General features: G+C 48.8%; 1 protein-coding gene across 2 annotated transcripts in view; it reads left to right on the forward strand.

Moving 5' to 3' along the window:
• Window positions 1-3,974, forward strand: part of RERG (RAS like estrogen regulated growth inhibitor) — a 161,216-nt gene extending 157,242 nt beyond the window's left edge. For both annotated transcript variants that reach the window (XM_075603036.1, XM_075603035.1), the window contains one exon: window positions 2,241-3,974. In XM_075603036.1, the coding sequence (XP_075459151.1) occupies window positions 2,241-2,648 (408 nt within the window). In that variant the 3' untranslated portion in view covers window positions 2,649-3,974. The remainder of the gene's footprint in view (window positions 1-2,240) is intronic.
• Window positions 3,975-18,800: the final 14,826 nt, after the last annotated feature.

An 18,800-nucleotide genomic window follows, 5' to 3' on the forward strand; every position in this document is an offset into this window, starting at 1 on the left:
TACAGGCAGTAATACAGTGAGAGTTACCGCTCGTTCTCACGCATGTCCTGGGCACTGAGTTATCATGACAAATACGTGGTTACAAATACGTGGTTACAAATACATAGTTACATTAAGTGAGCAGTTGAAGTATTCAGTGTTTGCCTTTTAGTAAACATGTTTATGCTGCAGTATATACAGGTAACACGGATTAACGCAGGGGTACGCAAACTTGTGCAGCTGCGCCCCTCCCCCCCCTCCCGCCTGCTGCCCACGGTGCTCGCGCCCCCTCTTACCTCAGTTCCCGGCGTCAAATGATGCCGTGGGGTCATGTGACGTCATATGACGTGACCCTGCTGTGTCATTTCATGCCACGTTGCCATGGTGATGGGCGTCAAAGGACGCCGTGGGGTCATGTGACGTGACGTCACATGACGTGATACTGCGTTGCCATGGCGACGCATCAATAGCCGCCTGAATCTCGGTCAGTAATAGGTTGCGGAGGCCTTAATTTAAATGCTGTGGGGAAGAGCGTGGAGCCTCTGCACCACCGCGCCCCCCTACAAAAATCTCCTGCCCCCCTGGGGGGCATGTCCCCCAGTTTGCGCGCCCTTGTAGTAACACACAATGTAAGGCAGCACTCCAGGTTACAGAATGATTCTCTTCTTCTTCTTTAGTTATAGGACGGAAGCCGGGGGTCTTCAGAGCTCAACCGTGCTGATTTTACCTCCGAAGACCCCTTGCTTCCCGAGACAGTTACCTCGAAAGAGGGTGCCGGTATCTCCAAGTTTAAATGTCCCTCGTCACGTGAGCCAATAGGAAGCTACAAGGGATGACATCACGGCTTCCTATTGGCCCGCAGGACATCTAAAGCTGCCATTATGTTAGCCTCAACAAGCCCCATCAGAGCTGCTACCTGCAGAGATACTGGCGCCCCCTACAGGAGGTAATTATCTCAGGAAGAAAGGGGGGCACGGAGCTGAAATTAGCGGGGTTCCACCCCAGAGACCCCCTGCTTCAATCCTTTAACGAAAACAAAATGATAAACTGCCACGCGAATGCTGCTTTAGCGAGATAATGCACATTACCATTCTTTTCCATGGCGCTACGTTAAAACTCTCCATAAATAACGTGGTAATGTAACGGTAATGTAACGGTAATGTAACGGTAATGTAACGGTAATGCTTTACGTTAGTGGCAGTAATAATGCTTTCAACATTTGTATACAGTACGCCGTGGCTATTTCCTTATCATGCTCTAACCTTCCAAAACTTCCTATTTGCCAAATTAATAGCCACATTATCTCTGGCAGAAGAAATAGGAATTGTATGTTTTCTAATACAAACGAATTTGTATTACATACAACATACAATTTAAATGAAACATTTTAAAGGCGCAATCCATGCAATATCCTACATATGTGTGTTTCTAACGCATCAGTTCTATAGTATTAGATAACACTTACTAAAAAAAATGTTTGCTTCAACTGAATTATGATTTTTTATATACTGAGCATCCTTTGATTTGTATAGCAGGTTTTAGCCCCCCTCCCCCCCACCCCCTCCCCAGCAGTGCAAGATCTTTATAACACTTTTCTGTTTGTGATCATTTGTTGCCAATATTCCCAGCAGTTTCACCAGCAACTGTAACAATAGATAATGTTACCTTCGTAATATAAGGATACATTGTAGATGCTGAGTTACACAGGATTCATTGTTACTGAAATGCAGTCATTAAGTGAACCCTGGAAAGCAGGATCTTTGCTTATTGATTACGGGAGAATGAATCGACAGCTTAGATTATTAGTTTTCAATAAAGGTAAAAAGGCTGCATATATTAAAATAAAAAACTATATGTGTACTGTGTATATGTGATTACTGAACAACTCATTTATTCTGCACTATCGCAACTGGACTAACATGGCTATTTTCTGCTTTATATATATATATTAGTTAAAGTGCTGCTTGGATTGCCTCTTTAAGAGCAGCTTAATTTTCTTTGATTGTATAATGCTGCGCTTATAGTGCCGGCGACAGCAACAGCGATGCGACGTTGCATCAAAACAAATGCATTGCCGCCATCGCTTGCGCTTATAGTCATCTCAATTTGATTTCTCCAGTGACCGCTGCGTGATGTCGCCATCGCCGGCACAATTAGCGTAGCTTTAAGAATGATTTACAGAATTATAATAGTTAGCGTAGGCTTTCTATGTTTACATCATGAGTGTAATCTCTGCTCACTCTCTTGCTTTTCTTTATTAGGAGGACGCTATACAGAGAGAAGGTCATGTGCGGTGGGGAGAAGGATTTGTCATAGTCTATGACATTACGGACAGAGGAAGCTTTGAGGAAGTACTACCTTTCAAGAACTTGCTGGATGAAATAAAAAAGCCCAAGAATGTTACTCTGATTTTGGTGGGAAATAAAGCCGACCTGGATCACTCGAGGCAGGTCAGCACTGAAGAAGGAGAGAAACTGGCCACGGAACTGGCGTGCGCGTTTTACGAGTGTTCAGCGTGTACAGGTGAAGGGAACATCGCCGAGGCATTTTATGAGCTGTGCCGAGAAGTAAGACGCCGGAAAATGGTGCAAGGAAAGACAAGAAGAAGAAGCTCTACTACTCACGTGAAACAGGCGATTAACAAAATGTTAACCAAAATCAGCAGCTGAAAGCTTCCGATAGCGACGCGCATTACACGAGACTAGCTGGCCGTTAATCAAAGCTACGTCAGCCAATTATAATGCTACAGATAGCTTATTTCCCCCCCCCCTTTTTTTTAATGACTTGCTTTTGTGTAGTAATGGTGTGTATGACTTCTATTTTTAACGCTTTTAAAATTGTCATGATTTGTACAGTAATTCATTCAAAATAACCCTATTTATTAATTTCTGCAGGACACTTATAGACGGGCACAGAAGTTGCTGTGCTAACTACCCAGCAGCTCCATGTACCCAAACATTAATAATAACAAGGACGCTAAGTGCAAGTTCTAACACGTATTATGCGTATATACAGTACTAATTGGAAACTGCATATCTCATCTAAATTAGGCCTGGGTTACTAATAAGACACTTGCAAAATATAATGCATGATTCTTATACAATTGGACAAGCAGAGTATATACACTATAGAACTCTTCCACTTCTGATCACACTAAAGTTAATGTTTGCAACAATCAGCACCATTAAACATTGGCATTTGGTTGGAGGAAAATGATAACGACCACTACTTCTGCGTTAGACAAATAAATTACGACTAGGGGTGTGCAAAATGTTTCCAATAATTCACAAAAGTTTTATGAAGAACAAAGCAAAATAAATGTGGAAGTTCACCTTCTGACCAATGCGCATGCAACCTTGGTATTTTTAAGGCAACTTTCGAAAGAATTTGACAAAAAGGCAACATTTTGCTATTGTTGCCCACATTTTTAATTAAATGTCAACTAATATAGTGACATTTCTAAATTTCTATAAATTAATTTGCAAAAAAATGGCAAACATTTCTGTATTAAAACTTTCTATAATTATTTTTGGTAATATTAAAAGCAAGATAGCGAAATCATTTCTTTCCTAAAAACAAGCCATGTATTTTATGCTCAGACTTTATTCCTTACTCCTCAGCACGAACGGAAAATGTTCTAGAAATCCACATTCATTTTGTATTTTAAAGCCTTTGGTTGCCACCTTTCTAATGGGAAATATTACATTTTTCTACACTTTCTTCTAAACACCACATCGATTTACACTTAAGCCAGTATACTGATGAGCAAAACCCATGACACAATTACCCTGATATGCCAATCCACACATATGGGCTCATAATCTTGTCGTCTTTTATCCTACTTAACAGTGTCATTGCGCAGATTACCTTCTCTGCATTATATCTAAAGCTCGAGCATCTGAAAATAACTTGTATTCTGCAATTGCCAGCGCTCCTGCATAAAAAACAGAGCGTATATCTAGTGTTCCGTAATAAAATAATCATGAAAACACTAATGAGACTTACCTGGCATTGTTATTTTGTTCTAGTGCAGGGGCAGCGTAACTTACAGGGTGTCAAGGTCGTTTTGTATGAATATTATTTTGGTGTGAAGGGATAGATTCTTTAAACTAGGATCCCTACGATTGTGTGAAATTGGATGGTGCTTTTCATTCAGGTGTATCGATCTCTTGTGAACCGATCCCGTAGGGAGCATTGTCAGGATGGTGCCTCATTGCTTCAGTTTATCAATGTGCTTTGTAACTGTTTTGCTTCTCTATCATTGGCTGGCAATTTTGGGGGTGTCAGAAGCAGCAGTTACATTTAGGGGTGTACTGTATCAAATTCATTTTAGCATCAAAACCTGTCAGAGGTGATGTGAACACCCATTCCCTGGCATAGGGTGTTCATCAAAAGTAAGAAGCATTTATAACAAGCTTCTTACTTCTGACGTAGCCACAAGTGGAAGATTGTACAAAAATAAAAAGCCCACTTTCCCTTTGCACTGCTGCACAGAATTACAGAGTGACGGGGGTCTATTTAGCAAAGTCTCCCGACAGCAAAACTAAAGCGACATCATTTCTGCTCCAGGTTCTGGAAGAAAATACGTCCCTGCTGACACCAATAGGCTTTTCCTCCTGGACAAGTCCCTGGCACTATTTGTGCATCGCGTCTTTGCCTCATTTTTTCAGCTGGGAAACTTTGATTAATAACAGGATCCTAAAGTGAAACATAGATTAACTCTGCACCCCAAACTTGCAAACAGGTCAACAAAACAATAGAGGGTGAAACAACGGAGCACCATCCAATGCATGACATCACAAGGTGACCCCAGTATAAAAAGATTTATTAGAGTCGAATGGACATGAACAAAGAAATGCGCACCACCTACGCGTTTCACGCTACACGAGCACTTTATCAAGGTGCATTTATAATCTCTTATTGTATACACTTTTTGCCTTGGAGTACCCTTCAGCTGAGCACAATTTTTTCTGGACTTTATATTCAACAAAATAATAGCCCTTAGCTTCTGTTTTTGGGGGGTTCGGGATGTTTCCCCGTAAGGATTGTAAAGTCCCGGTGACGCAGACTATAGAAAAGAAGTTGTAGGTTCCTAATACTGATCTCTATCTAAACAAAGAGACTGTGGGTTTTAGTCTCTCCTCCGGATGGGAAATTGACTATTCATCATCCAGCCGCGGGAGGTTGAATTAGTTTTACCTGCTGAGCAATGTTTATATTTTACACAATGAAAAAGCATTTAAAATGTTCCTTGTGTTTTTCTTTGGGTACTTACCTCTTCAGGGGCCAGGTGTGCTGAGGGACTTTAGGACAATTTAGTGTTCAAGGCTATCATTTTGCTTTTAGTAAGTCCTCTAGATTGCAGTGTTGCCTATGGTCACTTGGCTGAACATTATATTCAGGATGCTAGAACAATGGGGTTCCATTTTAAATTCAAGTAATCAAGTTAATACCAGCTTATGCAGATGCTTTATTCAAGGTTACACACGCTCAGATCAAACATATCTTCCTTCCATTTCTCAGACCTTCCATAAACCTGAAACATTCGGAGGGATCCGGAATGCTCAAGTTTCTGACCAGTGTGTCTAGATAATGCCAACACATCTCTTATTCAGTCAAATGGAAGAAACATTATTAAAAAGTTGCTTTTGTGCCACCTCAGTCCAGCGACAATTTAATTGCCTGTCAGGGTCTTCCTAGACATCCTGCTCCCAGGCACAGTTCCTTGTCTGTCCACCAGGTGTGCTGCTGTTTTCTGTCTGCTCTGGAGTTCTTCTGTCTGTCCATCTCTTCTTGTTGGTCCTGTCCTCTGTCCTTATAGTTTCCTGTTTCCTGTTCCTCCATTGCCTTTATTTTGTGTCCTGACTCATGCCCATACCCATGCTTCTGCTTCTGTTCTGTATTGAGTCCAGTACTTATTTAAGGCCCTTGCCTATGATCTGGCTTTTCCCCGTTTGTTTCCTGCTCCCTAGTCTCAGTTCCTCCTCCCTTGCCCTGTTCCTACCTTCCTGCTGCCGACCCCTGCCTGGACCCCGACAATTCTTGCCTGCCGCCTGCCACCAACCTCAGCCCATAACCCCAACAATCCTTGCCTTCCCTACTGTTCTGGCCATGAAGGTCCTACATGTCCTGGAGTCCCTGTGACAGAAAACAAAGGCCATCTCAGGACCTCGCCGAAACAGATTCTCTGCCTTCCTGCTTACGCAGACCCCATCTGATTGTATTGGAGGAAGATAAGGACTTTTGCTTTGGTTTTTGGAAACCCCGTTTGGGATCTTGAAGGTTTTTTTCTTTTGCCGCAAAGTGTTCTGCAAGATTTGATGATCATTTTCTCCCTGAGAAGAATTCCATTATTAAAAAAAAAAAAAAACAACTTGCATTTTTCTGCAGTACTTGGTGTCACCATTTTAGACTCTCAGCCTTTCATTCCCTGGACAAGGCTTGTCTCTCTCTGCATTTCCAGGTGGACCACTGCAGATTTTAAGACTTGCATTTCTAAAAACAGACTTGCTTTTGATTTCTTTGCTTGGGTATTCCACTGCTGGTTATCAGGGTCCATTTCAAAAAGACAAAAGTATTTCCATTTGTTTGTATTTTTCTGTCTATGATTTCCCCGCAATTGTAATATTTCTATCACTTATGCTAAGGTATCAAATCTAATAGTCAGCTCTCCTATCTTTTTGTCTTCATGTTTATGTCTATTTCTGTTGTTCATTCCCATGCTTCTGTTCTAAAAACACATTTCCTCTTTACTGGTTTTCTTGGGGGTTTTGATTTTCCCTATGTCTGGAACTATGGCTCCCACTTTGAAAACAGTCTTGAACAATAAATGTGAACACAGTGCCACTGATTCTTCAGAGCTTCTCGAAGCAAAGAGAAAGAAAAAGAAGATAGGGTCTCCGGTTATAGTGGAAATTGCAGAAGGAATTAAGGAGGATCCTTCAACCTCAGGAAAGCCTGCATTAGAAGGGAACAGAGATATGCTGTAGCCTAAGGAGACTCACAGAATCATTCCATGGGTAGTGGAAAAGAAAGAGGATGCCTTTAACCAAGGTAAAGATGCCTTAACTCAGGCACTTCAATCTGCATGGAATGAGATTGATTGCCTCTATGGACGACTTGATAAAGAGCAAGAGGCCAAGGCTGCACTACAAAAGTGTCTGTCCACAGCAATTCCTAAGTGCGGTCTCCAGGAGAATGAAAAGGATCAGTTGGTGAGTGACAGGGTGATCTTGTCAATAAGCTGAAGAAGGCATACGCAGATTCTGCCCAGGACCAGAGTTTCATGGATCAAGTTGGTGCACTGCTGGAAGCGTCTCAGAAAGAAGTTCACGGGCTTAAAACTAAGCTGGAACACTCGCCAGGAAGGCCATGGTCTAAACACAGAGCTGTGTACATTGAGGGATGCTTATGAGATGGTCCTAAGGGACCTAGTGTCAGTAAAGAAAGAGCATATAAAAGAAGGAAGAGGTTTGGAATCTGACTAGTCAGGTCAGTGGAGAGACCAAAAAGCTTTACCAAGCATTAAAAGTGAAGACACAATTGGCCCAGAAAAAGTTAGACGTATAGGCAGCACTGCAGAATGCAGAGAGAGTGCTGCAAGAAGAATGTGTCTCCCTGGAGCAGCGCACACAAGCAGAGAACATGCTGCAGAACCAGCTGCAAGAATTGCGTGTGAGTCTGCAGGACGCCAAGGAGAAACAGGTGAATGCTGAGGAGAAGCAGCAAATTCTGCAGGAAGAAAGTATCTAGACTGCTAATGAAGTAAAAATGCTGTAAGAGCATTTGAGTACCCAGTGTATCCCCAGAGAGCAGCATGAAGAGCTGAAGGCCACACTGAGCATAACCAGAGCCTAGCTGGAGGAGGAACTTAGAGGCCAGCTAACTCTGTATGAGAGGGAGTATGAGGCGGTCCAGAAATTGAAGCAAGAGCTAAATAAGCAGAGACACTGCTCAATCACCAACAGTCAGTACACCCAGGAGAAAGAAACCTGGAAAAGGCAAGCTGCTGGGATCCTTGCGAAATAATTGGCAGAGTTACAAAACCTAATGAAGGATGCGTGGAAGCAGGCTCAAAGCGAGCACAGTGAAGAGATGAAGGAGAGGAGGTGCTCACACACAGACAGTTCCGTTGTCTGTCCACCGGGTGTGCTGCTGTTTTCTGTCTGCTCTGGGGTTCCTCTGTCTGTCTCCTCTTGTTGGTCCAGTCCTCTGTCCTTATAGTTTCCTGTTTCCTGTTCCTCCCTTGCCTTTATTTTGTGTCCTGACTCATGCCCATACCCATGCTTCTGCTTCTGTTCTGTATTGAGTCCGGTACTTATTAAAGGCCCTTGCCCATGATCTGGCTTGTCCCTGTTTGTTTACTGCTCCCTGCTCCCTAGTCCCAGTTTCTGCTCCTCTGCCTGTTCCTGCCTTTCTGCTGCCGATCCTTGCCTGCCGCCTGCCACCAAACCCTGCCTGTGACCCCAACGATCCTACTTGCCTCTGCCACCTAACCATGCCTGTGACCCCCACGATCCTGCTTGCCCCTGCCTACCGACCTCAGCCCGTGACTCCAACAATCCTTGCCTTCCCTGCTGCTCCCGCCATCGAGGTCCTACCTGCTCCTGGAGCCCTGTGATATTGCCATAGCAAAATACTATAATGAGTTATAGGGACTTCATTTGTGCACTGTAAATTTGCTTCTTGTCATCTCTCCTTCTTCAGTAAAATGATATAAACAAGGCAGAAACACAGGCACAAAGCTTGAAAAGATGACACTGAGATGATCCTAAGGGGTCTATTTCTTAAGGTCGATTGCTGGAGAACTGGGGCAAAATCATGGCAAAAACAATACCACATTTATCAACGAAAAAGAATCTTAGCAAAAGCAATTGGTGTTTTATTTCTTTGAACCTTGTGCAATTCTTCCCCAGTTTTGCAAGTGGAAGATTTTAGAAACGATAAGACATTTTAAAATGCCTCCACTCACTTTGGTTCGATAGGAAAATGGCGCTTAACACACAACCCTGGTTATTTGACTAAAATAGGTAGTGGAACAGTGTTTTCTCAATGTTTCAGATACGGGAGAAAAATTACTTGCAACATATTCTAGAAACATCTCTACAACATTAGCGATTGGAAAGTATGAAGGGAGAGACGATTCATCATATAAATCAAATCTTTAAAAAGAAAGGGAACCGTACACTTGGTGCTTAGGGACCCCTAGTGCCATCACACGTGGACCACCGTTATTGAAGAATGATTTTATAAGTAATCTATTACTGAAAAAATAATGGTTAAATAGAAAATAATGGAAGAAACACCTTTTCTCAGCCCAACGTGGTGGTGAAAAGAAGATAGTTTGGGTAGAATATTAGGAAGAGATCCCTGCTACAGCTGCACTTAAACCCCACGGAAAGTAGTTATTTAATAATAACACAATTACAACTAAAGGTTTAATAATCCAAATTAAAACCATAGTGTATAAACAAGACTAAATGATAAAAGCCTGATTCTTATGGTGGCCAGTCTATACTGTACTGTATATAATATGTATCAGGAGAGGGTATTATGGATACTTGCGTAAACTCAGTTACATGTGTTGCTGTCAGTCCAATCAATTATAATGTAGTGTTTAAAATAGAAGAACTGTTATGTAAACAAATAAGTGTCTCAGGTGAAACCCGAACGTTAAGGTTTCTCAAGTTACATTATGCTACTGCATGTATATATCTGCTAAAAATAATATACAATAGTATACAATGGTTGCAATAATTGGCAATTAGTCCAATTCCAACACACTACTATACCAGTGATAGATCACTGGTTCACCACCTTTTTTTTTGTCTCGGTGCACCCTCACCACAGTGCTCAGTTGTTGAGGCACTAGGACAGACAGACACAGAAGACACAGGACAGAACCAGACGGAGAGTCCCAAGAGACAGAGGGGGCAGAGTCACAGGAGGCAGGCAATAAGGGTGGATGAAACTGCCCTGCCCCCTAGCAACAGCCCTGCTCTCTCCCTGCTCTGGAAGAATGGGTTTCCATGCAGCACACTTTACATCCTCTCATGGAAACCCAGGGTGCTGTGGAACCTTCTCATCCTCTCACTGACCCCCAGGGGAGGTCCACGGAACCTTTTCATGCTCTCACAGAACCCCAGGGCAGGGTTGCAGAACCTTCTCATGCTCTCACAGAACCCCATGGCAGGGCCGGGGAACCTTCTCATACTTTCACAGAACCCCAGGGCAGGGCTGCAGCACCTTCTCATCCTCTCACAGAGCCAAAGGGCATGGACACAGCACCTTCTCATCCTCTCACAGAACCCCAGGGCATGGCTGAAGTACATTCTCATCCTCTCACGGAACCCCCGGGCATGGCCACAGCACCTTCTCATCCTCTCATGGAACCCCAGGGCAGGGCTGCAGCACATTCTCATGCTCTCACAGAACCCCATGGCAGGGCCACGGAACCTTCTCACCCTCTCACAGAGCCCCAGGGCAGGGCCGCAGCACATTCTCATCCTCTGACAGAACCTCAGGGCATGGCCGCGGAACCTTCTCATCCTCTCATGGAACCCCAGGGCAGGGCTGCAGCACATTCTCATCCTCTCACGGAACCCCAGGGCAGGGCCACAGAACCTTCTCACCCTCTCACGGAACCCCAGGGCAGGGCCACGTAACCTTGTCATCCTCTCACAGAACCCCAGGGCAGGGCTGCAGCACCTTCTCATCCTCTGACGGAACCCCAGGGCAGGGCCACGGAACCTTCTCATCCTCTCACAGAACCCCAGGGCATGGCCGCAGTACCTTCTCATCCTCTCATGGAACCCCAGGGCAGGGCCGAAGCACCTTCTCATCCTCTGACAGAACCCCAGGGCAGGCCACGGCACCTTCTCATCCTCTCACAGAACCCCAGGGCAGGGCCGCAGTACCTTCTCATCCTCTCATGGAACCCCAGGGCAGGACTGCAGCACCTTTTCATCCTCTCACGGAACCCCAGGGCATGGCCACGGAACCTTCTCATCCTCTCACAGAACCCCAGGGCATGGCCGCAGTACCTTCTCATCCTCTCATGGAACCCCAGGGCAGGGCCACGGAACCCCAGGGCAGGGCTGCATATAGGGTTGCCAGGTATCTGGTTTTGATCTGGACAGAACAGTATTTTGCCCCTCTGTCCAGTAAAAAAATGAGAGGTAATTCCAAACATGTATGTATCCGGTATTCTCTCTGTGTATGTGCAGTGGGCAGCGTGAGTGCGGAGGGTGGCTGGGTGCAGTGTCCCTGCTCTTACCTCTGATTGAGAAGCAGAAGAGCTGGAGCCATCTTCTGCAGGCTGCAGCATCTGGAAACCATGGCAACAGAGCCAGTTTATCCCCCCGCCCAGCAAAGGAGAAGACTGACCAATTGGAGGGCTCCACGTCATTAAGGGGTGTGTGCAGCTCCCCCATTTATATTCTGGGAAATGTCGTTTTCTTCCAGCTTTACATGTGGGAGAAAAGAGAAGAGCTCCACTGTGGGTCTCCTGCTCTGAGATATTGATAGTGCCACTGTCTGCCAGGAGGACCTCCACAGGTAAGACCACAGGAGGTGGAGAGGATGAGGAAGGAGGAGGAGGGGGTGGTGGTGAGAAAGGAGGAGGGGTGGTGGTGAGGAAGAAGGATTTGTTATTTTTTATTTATAAAAATATGTTACCAGGAAGTAATACATTGAGAGTTACCTCTCGTTTTCAAGTATGTCCTGGGCACAGAGTTAAGACAAATAATACATGGTTACAAATACAGTTACATAATGAGCAGGGTATACATTATATACAAGACATTGTATGCACAGTTACAGATAATTTATATTATGGGCGTATGAAACAGTTACAGACCAGATTAAAATGTGTGACAGCCTTAGATTTGAAAGAACTTAGACTGGTGGTGGATGTAAGAGTCTCTGGTAGGTTGTTCCAGTTTTGGGGTGCACGGTAAGAGAAGGAGGAGCGGCCGGATACTTTGTTGAGCCTTGGGACCATGAACAGTCTTTTGGAGTCTGATCTCAGATGATAGGTGCTGCACGTGGTAGGGATGAGGAGCTTGTTCAGGTAGCTGGGTAGCTTGCCCATAAAGAATTTGTAGGCAAGACAGGAAAGGTGAACTTCGAGTGATGACCAGTCTAGTTCTTTGAGCATTTCGCAGTGATGTGTGTTATAGTTGCATTGGAGAACAAAACGACAAATTGAGTTGTAGAGGGTGTTAAGTTTGCTAAGGTGGGTTTGAGATGCCGAGCCATATACTATGTCTCCATAGTCAATAATTGGCATTAGCATCTACTGTGCGATACGTTTTCTGACCAGGAGACTTAGGGAGGATTTGTTCCTGTAAAGTACCCCTAGTTTGGCATAGGTCTTGGTTGTCAGGGTATCAATGTGCATCCCGAATGTTAAGTGGGAGTCAAACCATATGCCCATGTATTTAAAACTAGAAACAGGAGTTAGGGTGGTGTTAGTGTTGGTTCTAATCAGGAGTTCAGTCGCTGGAAGCTTTAAAAATTTAGTCTAGGTCCCAAACACCATTGTTACAGTCTTGTCAGTGTTTAAAAACAGTTTGTTTTGGGAAGTCCAGTTTTCGAGTCTGAAAAAGTCAGACTGAAGTATGTGTTGAAGGTCAGAGAGGCTATGGCTGTGTGCATATAGGATTGTGTCATCTGCATACATGTGTATTGAGGCTTCCTGACAAGCTGTGGGAAGATCATTGATGAACACTGATAAGAGTATGGGCCCCAGAACAGAGCCTTGCGGGACACCACAGGTGATATCCAGGGGGTTAGAGTTAGAGCCATAGATGGACACATCTTGGGATCTACCTGATAGGTAGGACTGAAACCAGTTTAAAGCATGCTTCCCTATTCCAGAGCTCTGGAGTTTGTTGAGCAGGATAGCATGATCAACAGTATCAAAAGCCTTTGCAAAATCTAGGAATATTGCACCAGTGAGTTGACCCCGTTCCATTCCACACTGGATCTCATTGCAAACTTTTAGCAGGGTAGTTACGGTAAAGTGTTTGGGGCGAAAGCCAGATTGGAATTGGCTAGGGAAATTTGTCTTGTTATAGTAATCGCTTAATTGGGAGTGGGCACATTTTTCCATGACTTTGGATAGGATTGGGAGAAGGGAGATTGGTCTGTAGTTTGAGACAGTGTTTTTGTCCCCACTTTTGAAGATTGGGACAACTCTGGCAGTTTTCCAGGTCTTAGGGATATGGCCAGCAGACAGGATAGAGTTGACTATGGAAGCAATTGGTTTGGCAATTGCTGGGGCAACAAGTCTTAGGAACCTAGATTGTAGCAAGTCAGGTCCACATTGGCTGCTTAGTTTTAATTTGAGAAGCGCTTGTGTAATCTCCTCTTCGGTTCTGGGCCAAATTGAAAATTGTGGGCAATGTTGGGAGGGGGTGGGGCTATAGGGGTACTCCCAGGATGAGATTCAGGTTTGTGGTTTGGGTTGCGTTTTGCTAATAAGTTAGTAGCACACCCCACAAAGTAATCATTGAATGCATTTGCAATGTCAGTGGGGTTTGTCAGAGTAATATCCTCCTTAGTGATATTACTTGGTTGTTGATGGCTAGAAGGCTGGAATATGTTGTTGATAATCTTCCAGAAGTTAGCTGGGTTTGATGTGTTCTGGAGGAGATTGTCAGAGTAATATTGTGCTTTTGCATGCCTTGTTTGCCTTGTGCACATGTTCCGCAGGCATCTGTAGTGATTGAGATCCTTGGTAGTGCCAGTTACTTTGTAGCTTTTCCACAAGGCATGAGGAGGGGGGGTGAGAAGATGAGGGGAGGAGGGAGTGAGAAGATGATTGGTAGGAGGGTGAGAGGATGATGGGAAGGGGGTTGCAACAATCTTGGAAGTAGTGGTAGAGGAGCATTAAGATCAGTATTGCTCGTCGTGTACAGTATGACTGCAGGTATGTTATTTATAAATTATCTGACCGTTACGTCATTTTTTTTTACATTTCACTCCCAGTTTTCCCTAAACCCCTCCCCAGAATTTTTTTACGAAATAGAATATGACATTGGTGCAAACTTGGAGTGAAATATAGAAAAACTTACGTAATGGATCCGACATTTCGAGCGCGCTGTATTTTTCACCATTGTGTTCAGAATTTTTGGAGAAGCCATCTGGCAACCCTTGCTGCAGCACCTTCTCATCCTCTCACGGGACCCCAGGGCAGGGCTGCAGCACCTTCTCATCCTCTCACGGAACCCCAGGGCAGGGCTGCAGCACCTTCTCATCCTCTCACGGAACCCCAGGGCAGGGCTGCAGCACCTTCTCATCCTCTCACAGAACCCCAGGGCAGGGCTGCAGCACCTTCTCATCCTCTCACAGAACCCCAGGGCAGGGCTGCAGCACCTTCTCATCCTTTCACAGAACCCCAGGGCAGGGCTGCAGCACCTTCTCATCCTCTCACAGAACCCCAGGGCAGGGCTGCAGCACCTTCTCATCCTCTCACGGGACCCCAGGGCAGGGCTGCAGCACCTTCTCATCCTCTCACGGAACACCAGGGCAGGGCTGCAGCACCTTCTCATCCTCTCACGGAACCCCAGGGCAGGGCTGCAGCACCTTCTCATCCTCTCACAGAACCCCAGGGCAGGGCTGCAGCACCTTCTCATCCTCTCACAGAACCCCAGGGCAGGGCTGCAGCACCTTCTCATCCTCTCACGGAACCCCAGGGCAGGGCTGCAGCACCTTCTCCTCCTCTTACAGAACCGCAGGGCAAGGCTGCAGCACCTTCTCATCCTCTGACGGAACCCCAGGGCAGGGCTGCAGCACCTTCTCATCCTCTCACGGGACCCCAGGGCAGGGCTGCAGCACCTTCTCATCCTCTCACGGAACCCCAGGGCAGGGCTGCAGCACCTTCTCATCCTCTCACGGAACCCCAGGGCAGGGCTGCAGCACCTTCTCATCCTCTCACAGAACCCCAGGGCAGGGCTGCAGCACCTTCTCATCCTCTCACAGAACCCCAGGGCAGGGCTGCAGCACCTTCTCATCCTTTCACAGAACCCCAGGGCAGGGCTGCAGCACCTTCTCATCCTCTCACAGAACCCCAGGGCAGGGCTGCAGCACCTTCTCATCCTCTCACGGGACCCCAGGGCAGGGCTGCAGCACCTTCTCATCCTCTCACGGAACCCCAGGGCAGGGCTGCAGCACCTTCTCATCCTCTCACGGAACCCCAGGGCAGGGCTGCAGCACCTTCTCATCCTCTCACAGAACCCCAGGGCAGGGCTGCAGCACCTTCTCATCCTCTCACAGAACCCCAGGGCAGGGCTGCAGCACCTTCTCATCCTCTCACGGAACCCCAGGGCAGGGCTGCAGCACCTTCTCCTCCTCTTACAGAACCGCAGGGCAAGGCTGCAGCACCTTCTCATCCTCTGACGGAACCCCAGGGCAGGGCTGCAGCACCTTCTCATCCTCTCACAGAACCCCAGGGCAGGGCTGCAGCACCTTCTCATCCTCTCACAGAACCCCAGGGCAGGGCTGCAGCACCTTCTCATCCTCTCACGGAACCCCAGGGCAGGGCTGCAGCACCTTCTCATCCTCTCACAGAACCCCAGGGCAGGGCTGCAACACCTTCTCATCCTCTCATGGAACCGCAGGGCAGGGCTGCAGCACCTTCTCATCCTCTCACAGAACCCCAGGGCAGGGCTGCAGCACCTTCTCATCCTCTCACGGAACCCCAGGGCAGGGCTGCAGCACCTTCTCATCCTCTCACGGGACCCCAGGGCAGGGCTGCAGCACCTTCTCATCCTCTCACGGAACCCCAGGGCAGGGCTGCAGCACCTTCTCATCCTCTCACGGAACCCCAGGGCAGGGCTGCAGCACCTTCTCATCCTCTCACAGAACCCCAGGGCAGGGCTGCAGCACCTTCTCATCCTCTCACAGAACCCCAGGGCAGGGCTGCAGCACCTTCTCATCCTTTCACAGAACCCCAGGGCAGGGCTGCAGCACCTTCTCATCCTCTCACAGAACCCCAGGGCAGGGCTGCAGCACCTTCTCATCCTCTCACGGGACCCCAGGGCAGGGCTGCAGCACCTTCTCATCCTCTCAAGGAACCCCAGGGCAGGGCTGCAGCACCTTCTCATCCTCTCACGGAACCCCAGGGCAGGGCTGCAGCACCTTCTCATCCTCTCACAGAACCCCAGGGCAGGGCTGCAGCACCTTCTCATCCTCTCACAGAACCCCAGGGCAGGGCTGCAGCACCTTCTCATCCTCTCACGGAACCCCAGGGCAGGGCTGCAGCACCTTCTCCTCCTCTTACAGAACCGCAGGGCAAGGCTGCAGCACCTTCTCATCCTCTGACGGAACCCCAGGGCAGGGCTGCAGCACCTTCTCATCCTCTCACAGAACCCCAGGGCAGGGCTGCAGCACCTTCTCATCCTCTCACAGAACCCCAGGGCAGGGCTGCAGCACCTTCTCATCCTCTCATGGAACCCCAAGGCAGGGCTGCAGCACCTTCTCATCCTCTCACGGAACCCCAGGGCAGGGCTGCAGCACCTTCTCATCCTCTCACAGAACCCCAGGGCAGGGCTGCAGCACCTTCTCATCCTCTCACGGGACCCCAGGGCAGGGCTGCAGCACCTTCTCATCCTCTCACGGAACCCCAGGGCAGGGCTGCAGCACCTTCTCATCCTCTCACGGAACCCCAGGGCAGGGCTGCAGCACCTTCTCATCCTCTCACAGAACCCCAGGGCAGGGCTGCAGCACCTTCTCCTCCTCTTACAGAACCGCAGGGCAAGGCTGCAGCACCTTCTCATCCTCTGACGGAACCCCAGGGCAGGGCTGCAGCACCTTCTCATCCTCTCACAGAACCCCAGGGCAGGGCTGCAGCACCTTCTCATCCTCTCACAGAACCCCAGGGCAGGGCTGCAGCACCTTCTCATCCTCTCACAGAACCCCAGGGCAGGGCTGCAGCACCTTCTCATCCTCTCACAGAACCGCAGGGCAAGGCTGCAGCACCTTCTCATCCTCTCACAGAACCCCAGGGCAGGGCTGCAGCACCTTCTCATCCTCTCACAGAACCCCAGGGCAGGGCTGCAGCACCTTCTCATCCTCTCACAGAACCCCAGGGCAGGGCTGCAGCACCTTCTCATCCTCTCACAGAACCCCAGGGCAGGGCTGCAGCACCTTCTCATCCTCTCACAGAACCGCAGGGCAAGGCTGCAGCACCTTCTCATCCTCTCACAGGACCCCAGGGCAGGGCTGCAGCACCTTCTCCTCCTCTTACAGAACCGCAGGGCAAGGCTGCAGCACCTTCTCATTCTCTGACGGAACCCCAGGGCAGGGCTGCAGCACCTTCTCATCCTCTCACAGAACCCCAGGGCAGGGCTGCAGCACCTTCTCATCCTCTCACAGAACCCCAGGGCAGAGCTGCAGCACCTTCTCATCCTCTCACAGAACCCCAGGGCAGGGCTGCAGCACCTTCTCATCCTCTCACAGAACCACAGGGCTAGGCTGCAGCACCTTCTCATCCTCTCACGGGACCCCAGGGCAGGGCTGCAGCACCTTCTCCTCCTCTTACAGAACCGCAGGGCAGGGCTGCAGCACCTTCTCATCCTCTGACGGAACCCCAGGGCAGGGCTGCAGCACCTTCTCATCCTCTCACAGAACCCCAGGGCAGAGCTGCAGCACCTTCTCATCCTCTCACGGGACCCCAGGGCAGGGCACCGGAACCTTCTCCTCCTCTCACAGAACCGCAGGGCAGGGCTGCAGCACCTTCTCATCCTCTCACAGAACCGCAGGGCAAGGCTGCAGCACCTTCTCATCCCCTCACGGGACCCCAGGGCAGGGCTGCAGCACCTTCTCATCCTCTCACAGAACCCCAGGGCAGGGCTGCAGCACCTTCTCATCCTCTGATGGAACCCCAGGGCAGGGCTGCAGCACCTTCTCATCCTCTCACGGAACCCCAGGGCAGGGCTGCAGCACCTTCTCCTCCTCTTACAGAACCGCAGGGCAAGGCTACAGCACCTTCTCATCCTCTGACGGAACCCCAGGGCAGGGCTGCAGCACCTTCTCATCCTCTCACAGAACCCCAGGGCAGGGCTGCAGCACCTTCTCATCCTCTCACAGAACCCCAGGGCAGGGCTGCAGCACCTTCTCATCCTCTCACAGAACCCCAGGGCAGGGCTGCAGCACCTTCTCATCCTCTCACAGAACCGCAGGGCAAGGCTGCAGCACCTTCTCATCCTCTCACAGAACCCCAGGGCAGGGCTGCAGCACCTTCTCATCCTCTCACAGAACCCCAGGGCAGGGCTGCAGCACCTTCTCATCCTCTCACAGAACCCCAGGGCAGGGCTGCAGCACCTTCTCATCCTCTCACGGAACCCCAGGGCAGGGCTGCAGCACCTTCTCATCCTCTCACAGAACCCCAGGGCAGGGCTGCAGCACCTTCTCATCCTCTCATGGAACACCAGGGCAGGGCTGCAGCACCTTCTCATCCTCTCACAGAACCCCAGGGCAGGGCTGCAGCACCTTCTCATCCTCTCACGGAACCCCAGGGCAGGGCTGCAGCACCTTCTCATCCTCTCACAGAACCCCAGGGCAGGGCTGCAGCACCTTCTCATCCTCTCACAGAACCCCAGGGCAGGGCTGCAGCACCTTCTCATCCTCTCACGGGACCCCAGGGCAGGGCACCGGAACCTTCTCCTCCTCTCACAGAACCGCAGGGCAGGGCTGCAGCACCTTCTCATCCTCTCACAGAACCGCAGGGCAAGGCTGCAGCACCTTCTCATCCCCTCACGGGACCCCAGGGCAGGGCTGCAGCACCTTCTCATCCTCTCACAGAACCCCAGGGCAGG

The sequence above is a fragment of the Ascaphus truei genome, chromosome 5, assembly GCF_040206685.1.
Source record: "Ascaphus truei isolate aAscTru1 chromosome 5, aAscTru1.hap1, whole genome shotgun sequence".
Lineage (NCBI taxonomy): Eukaryota > Metazoa > Chordata > Amphibia > Anura > Ascaphidae > Ascaphus > Ascaphus truei.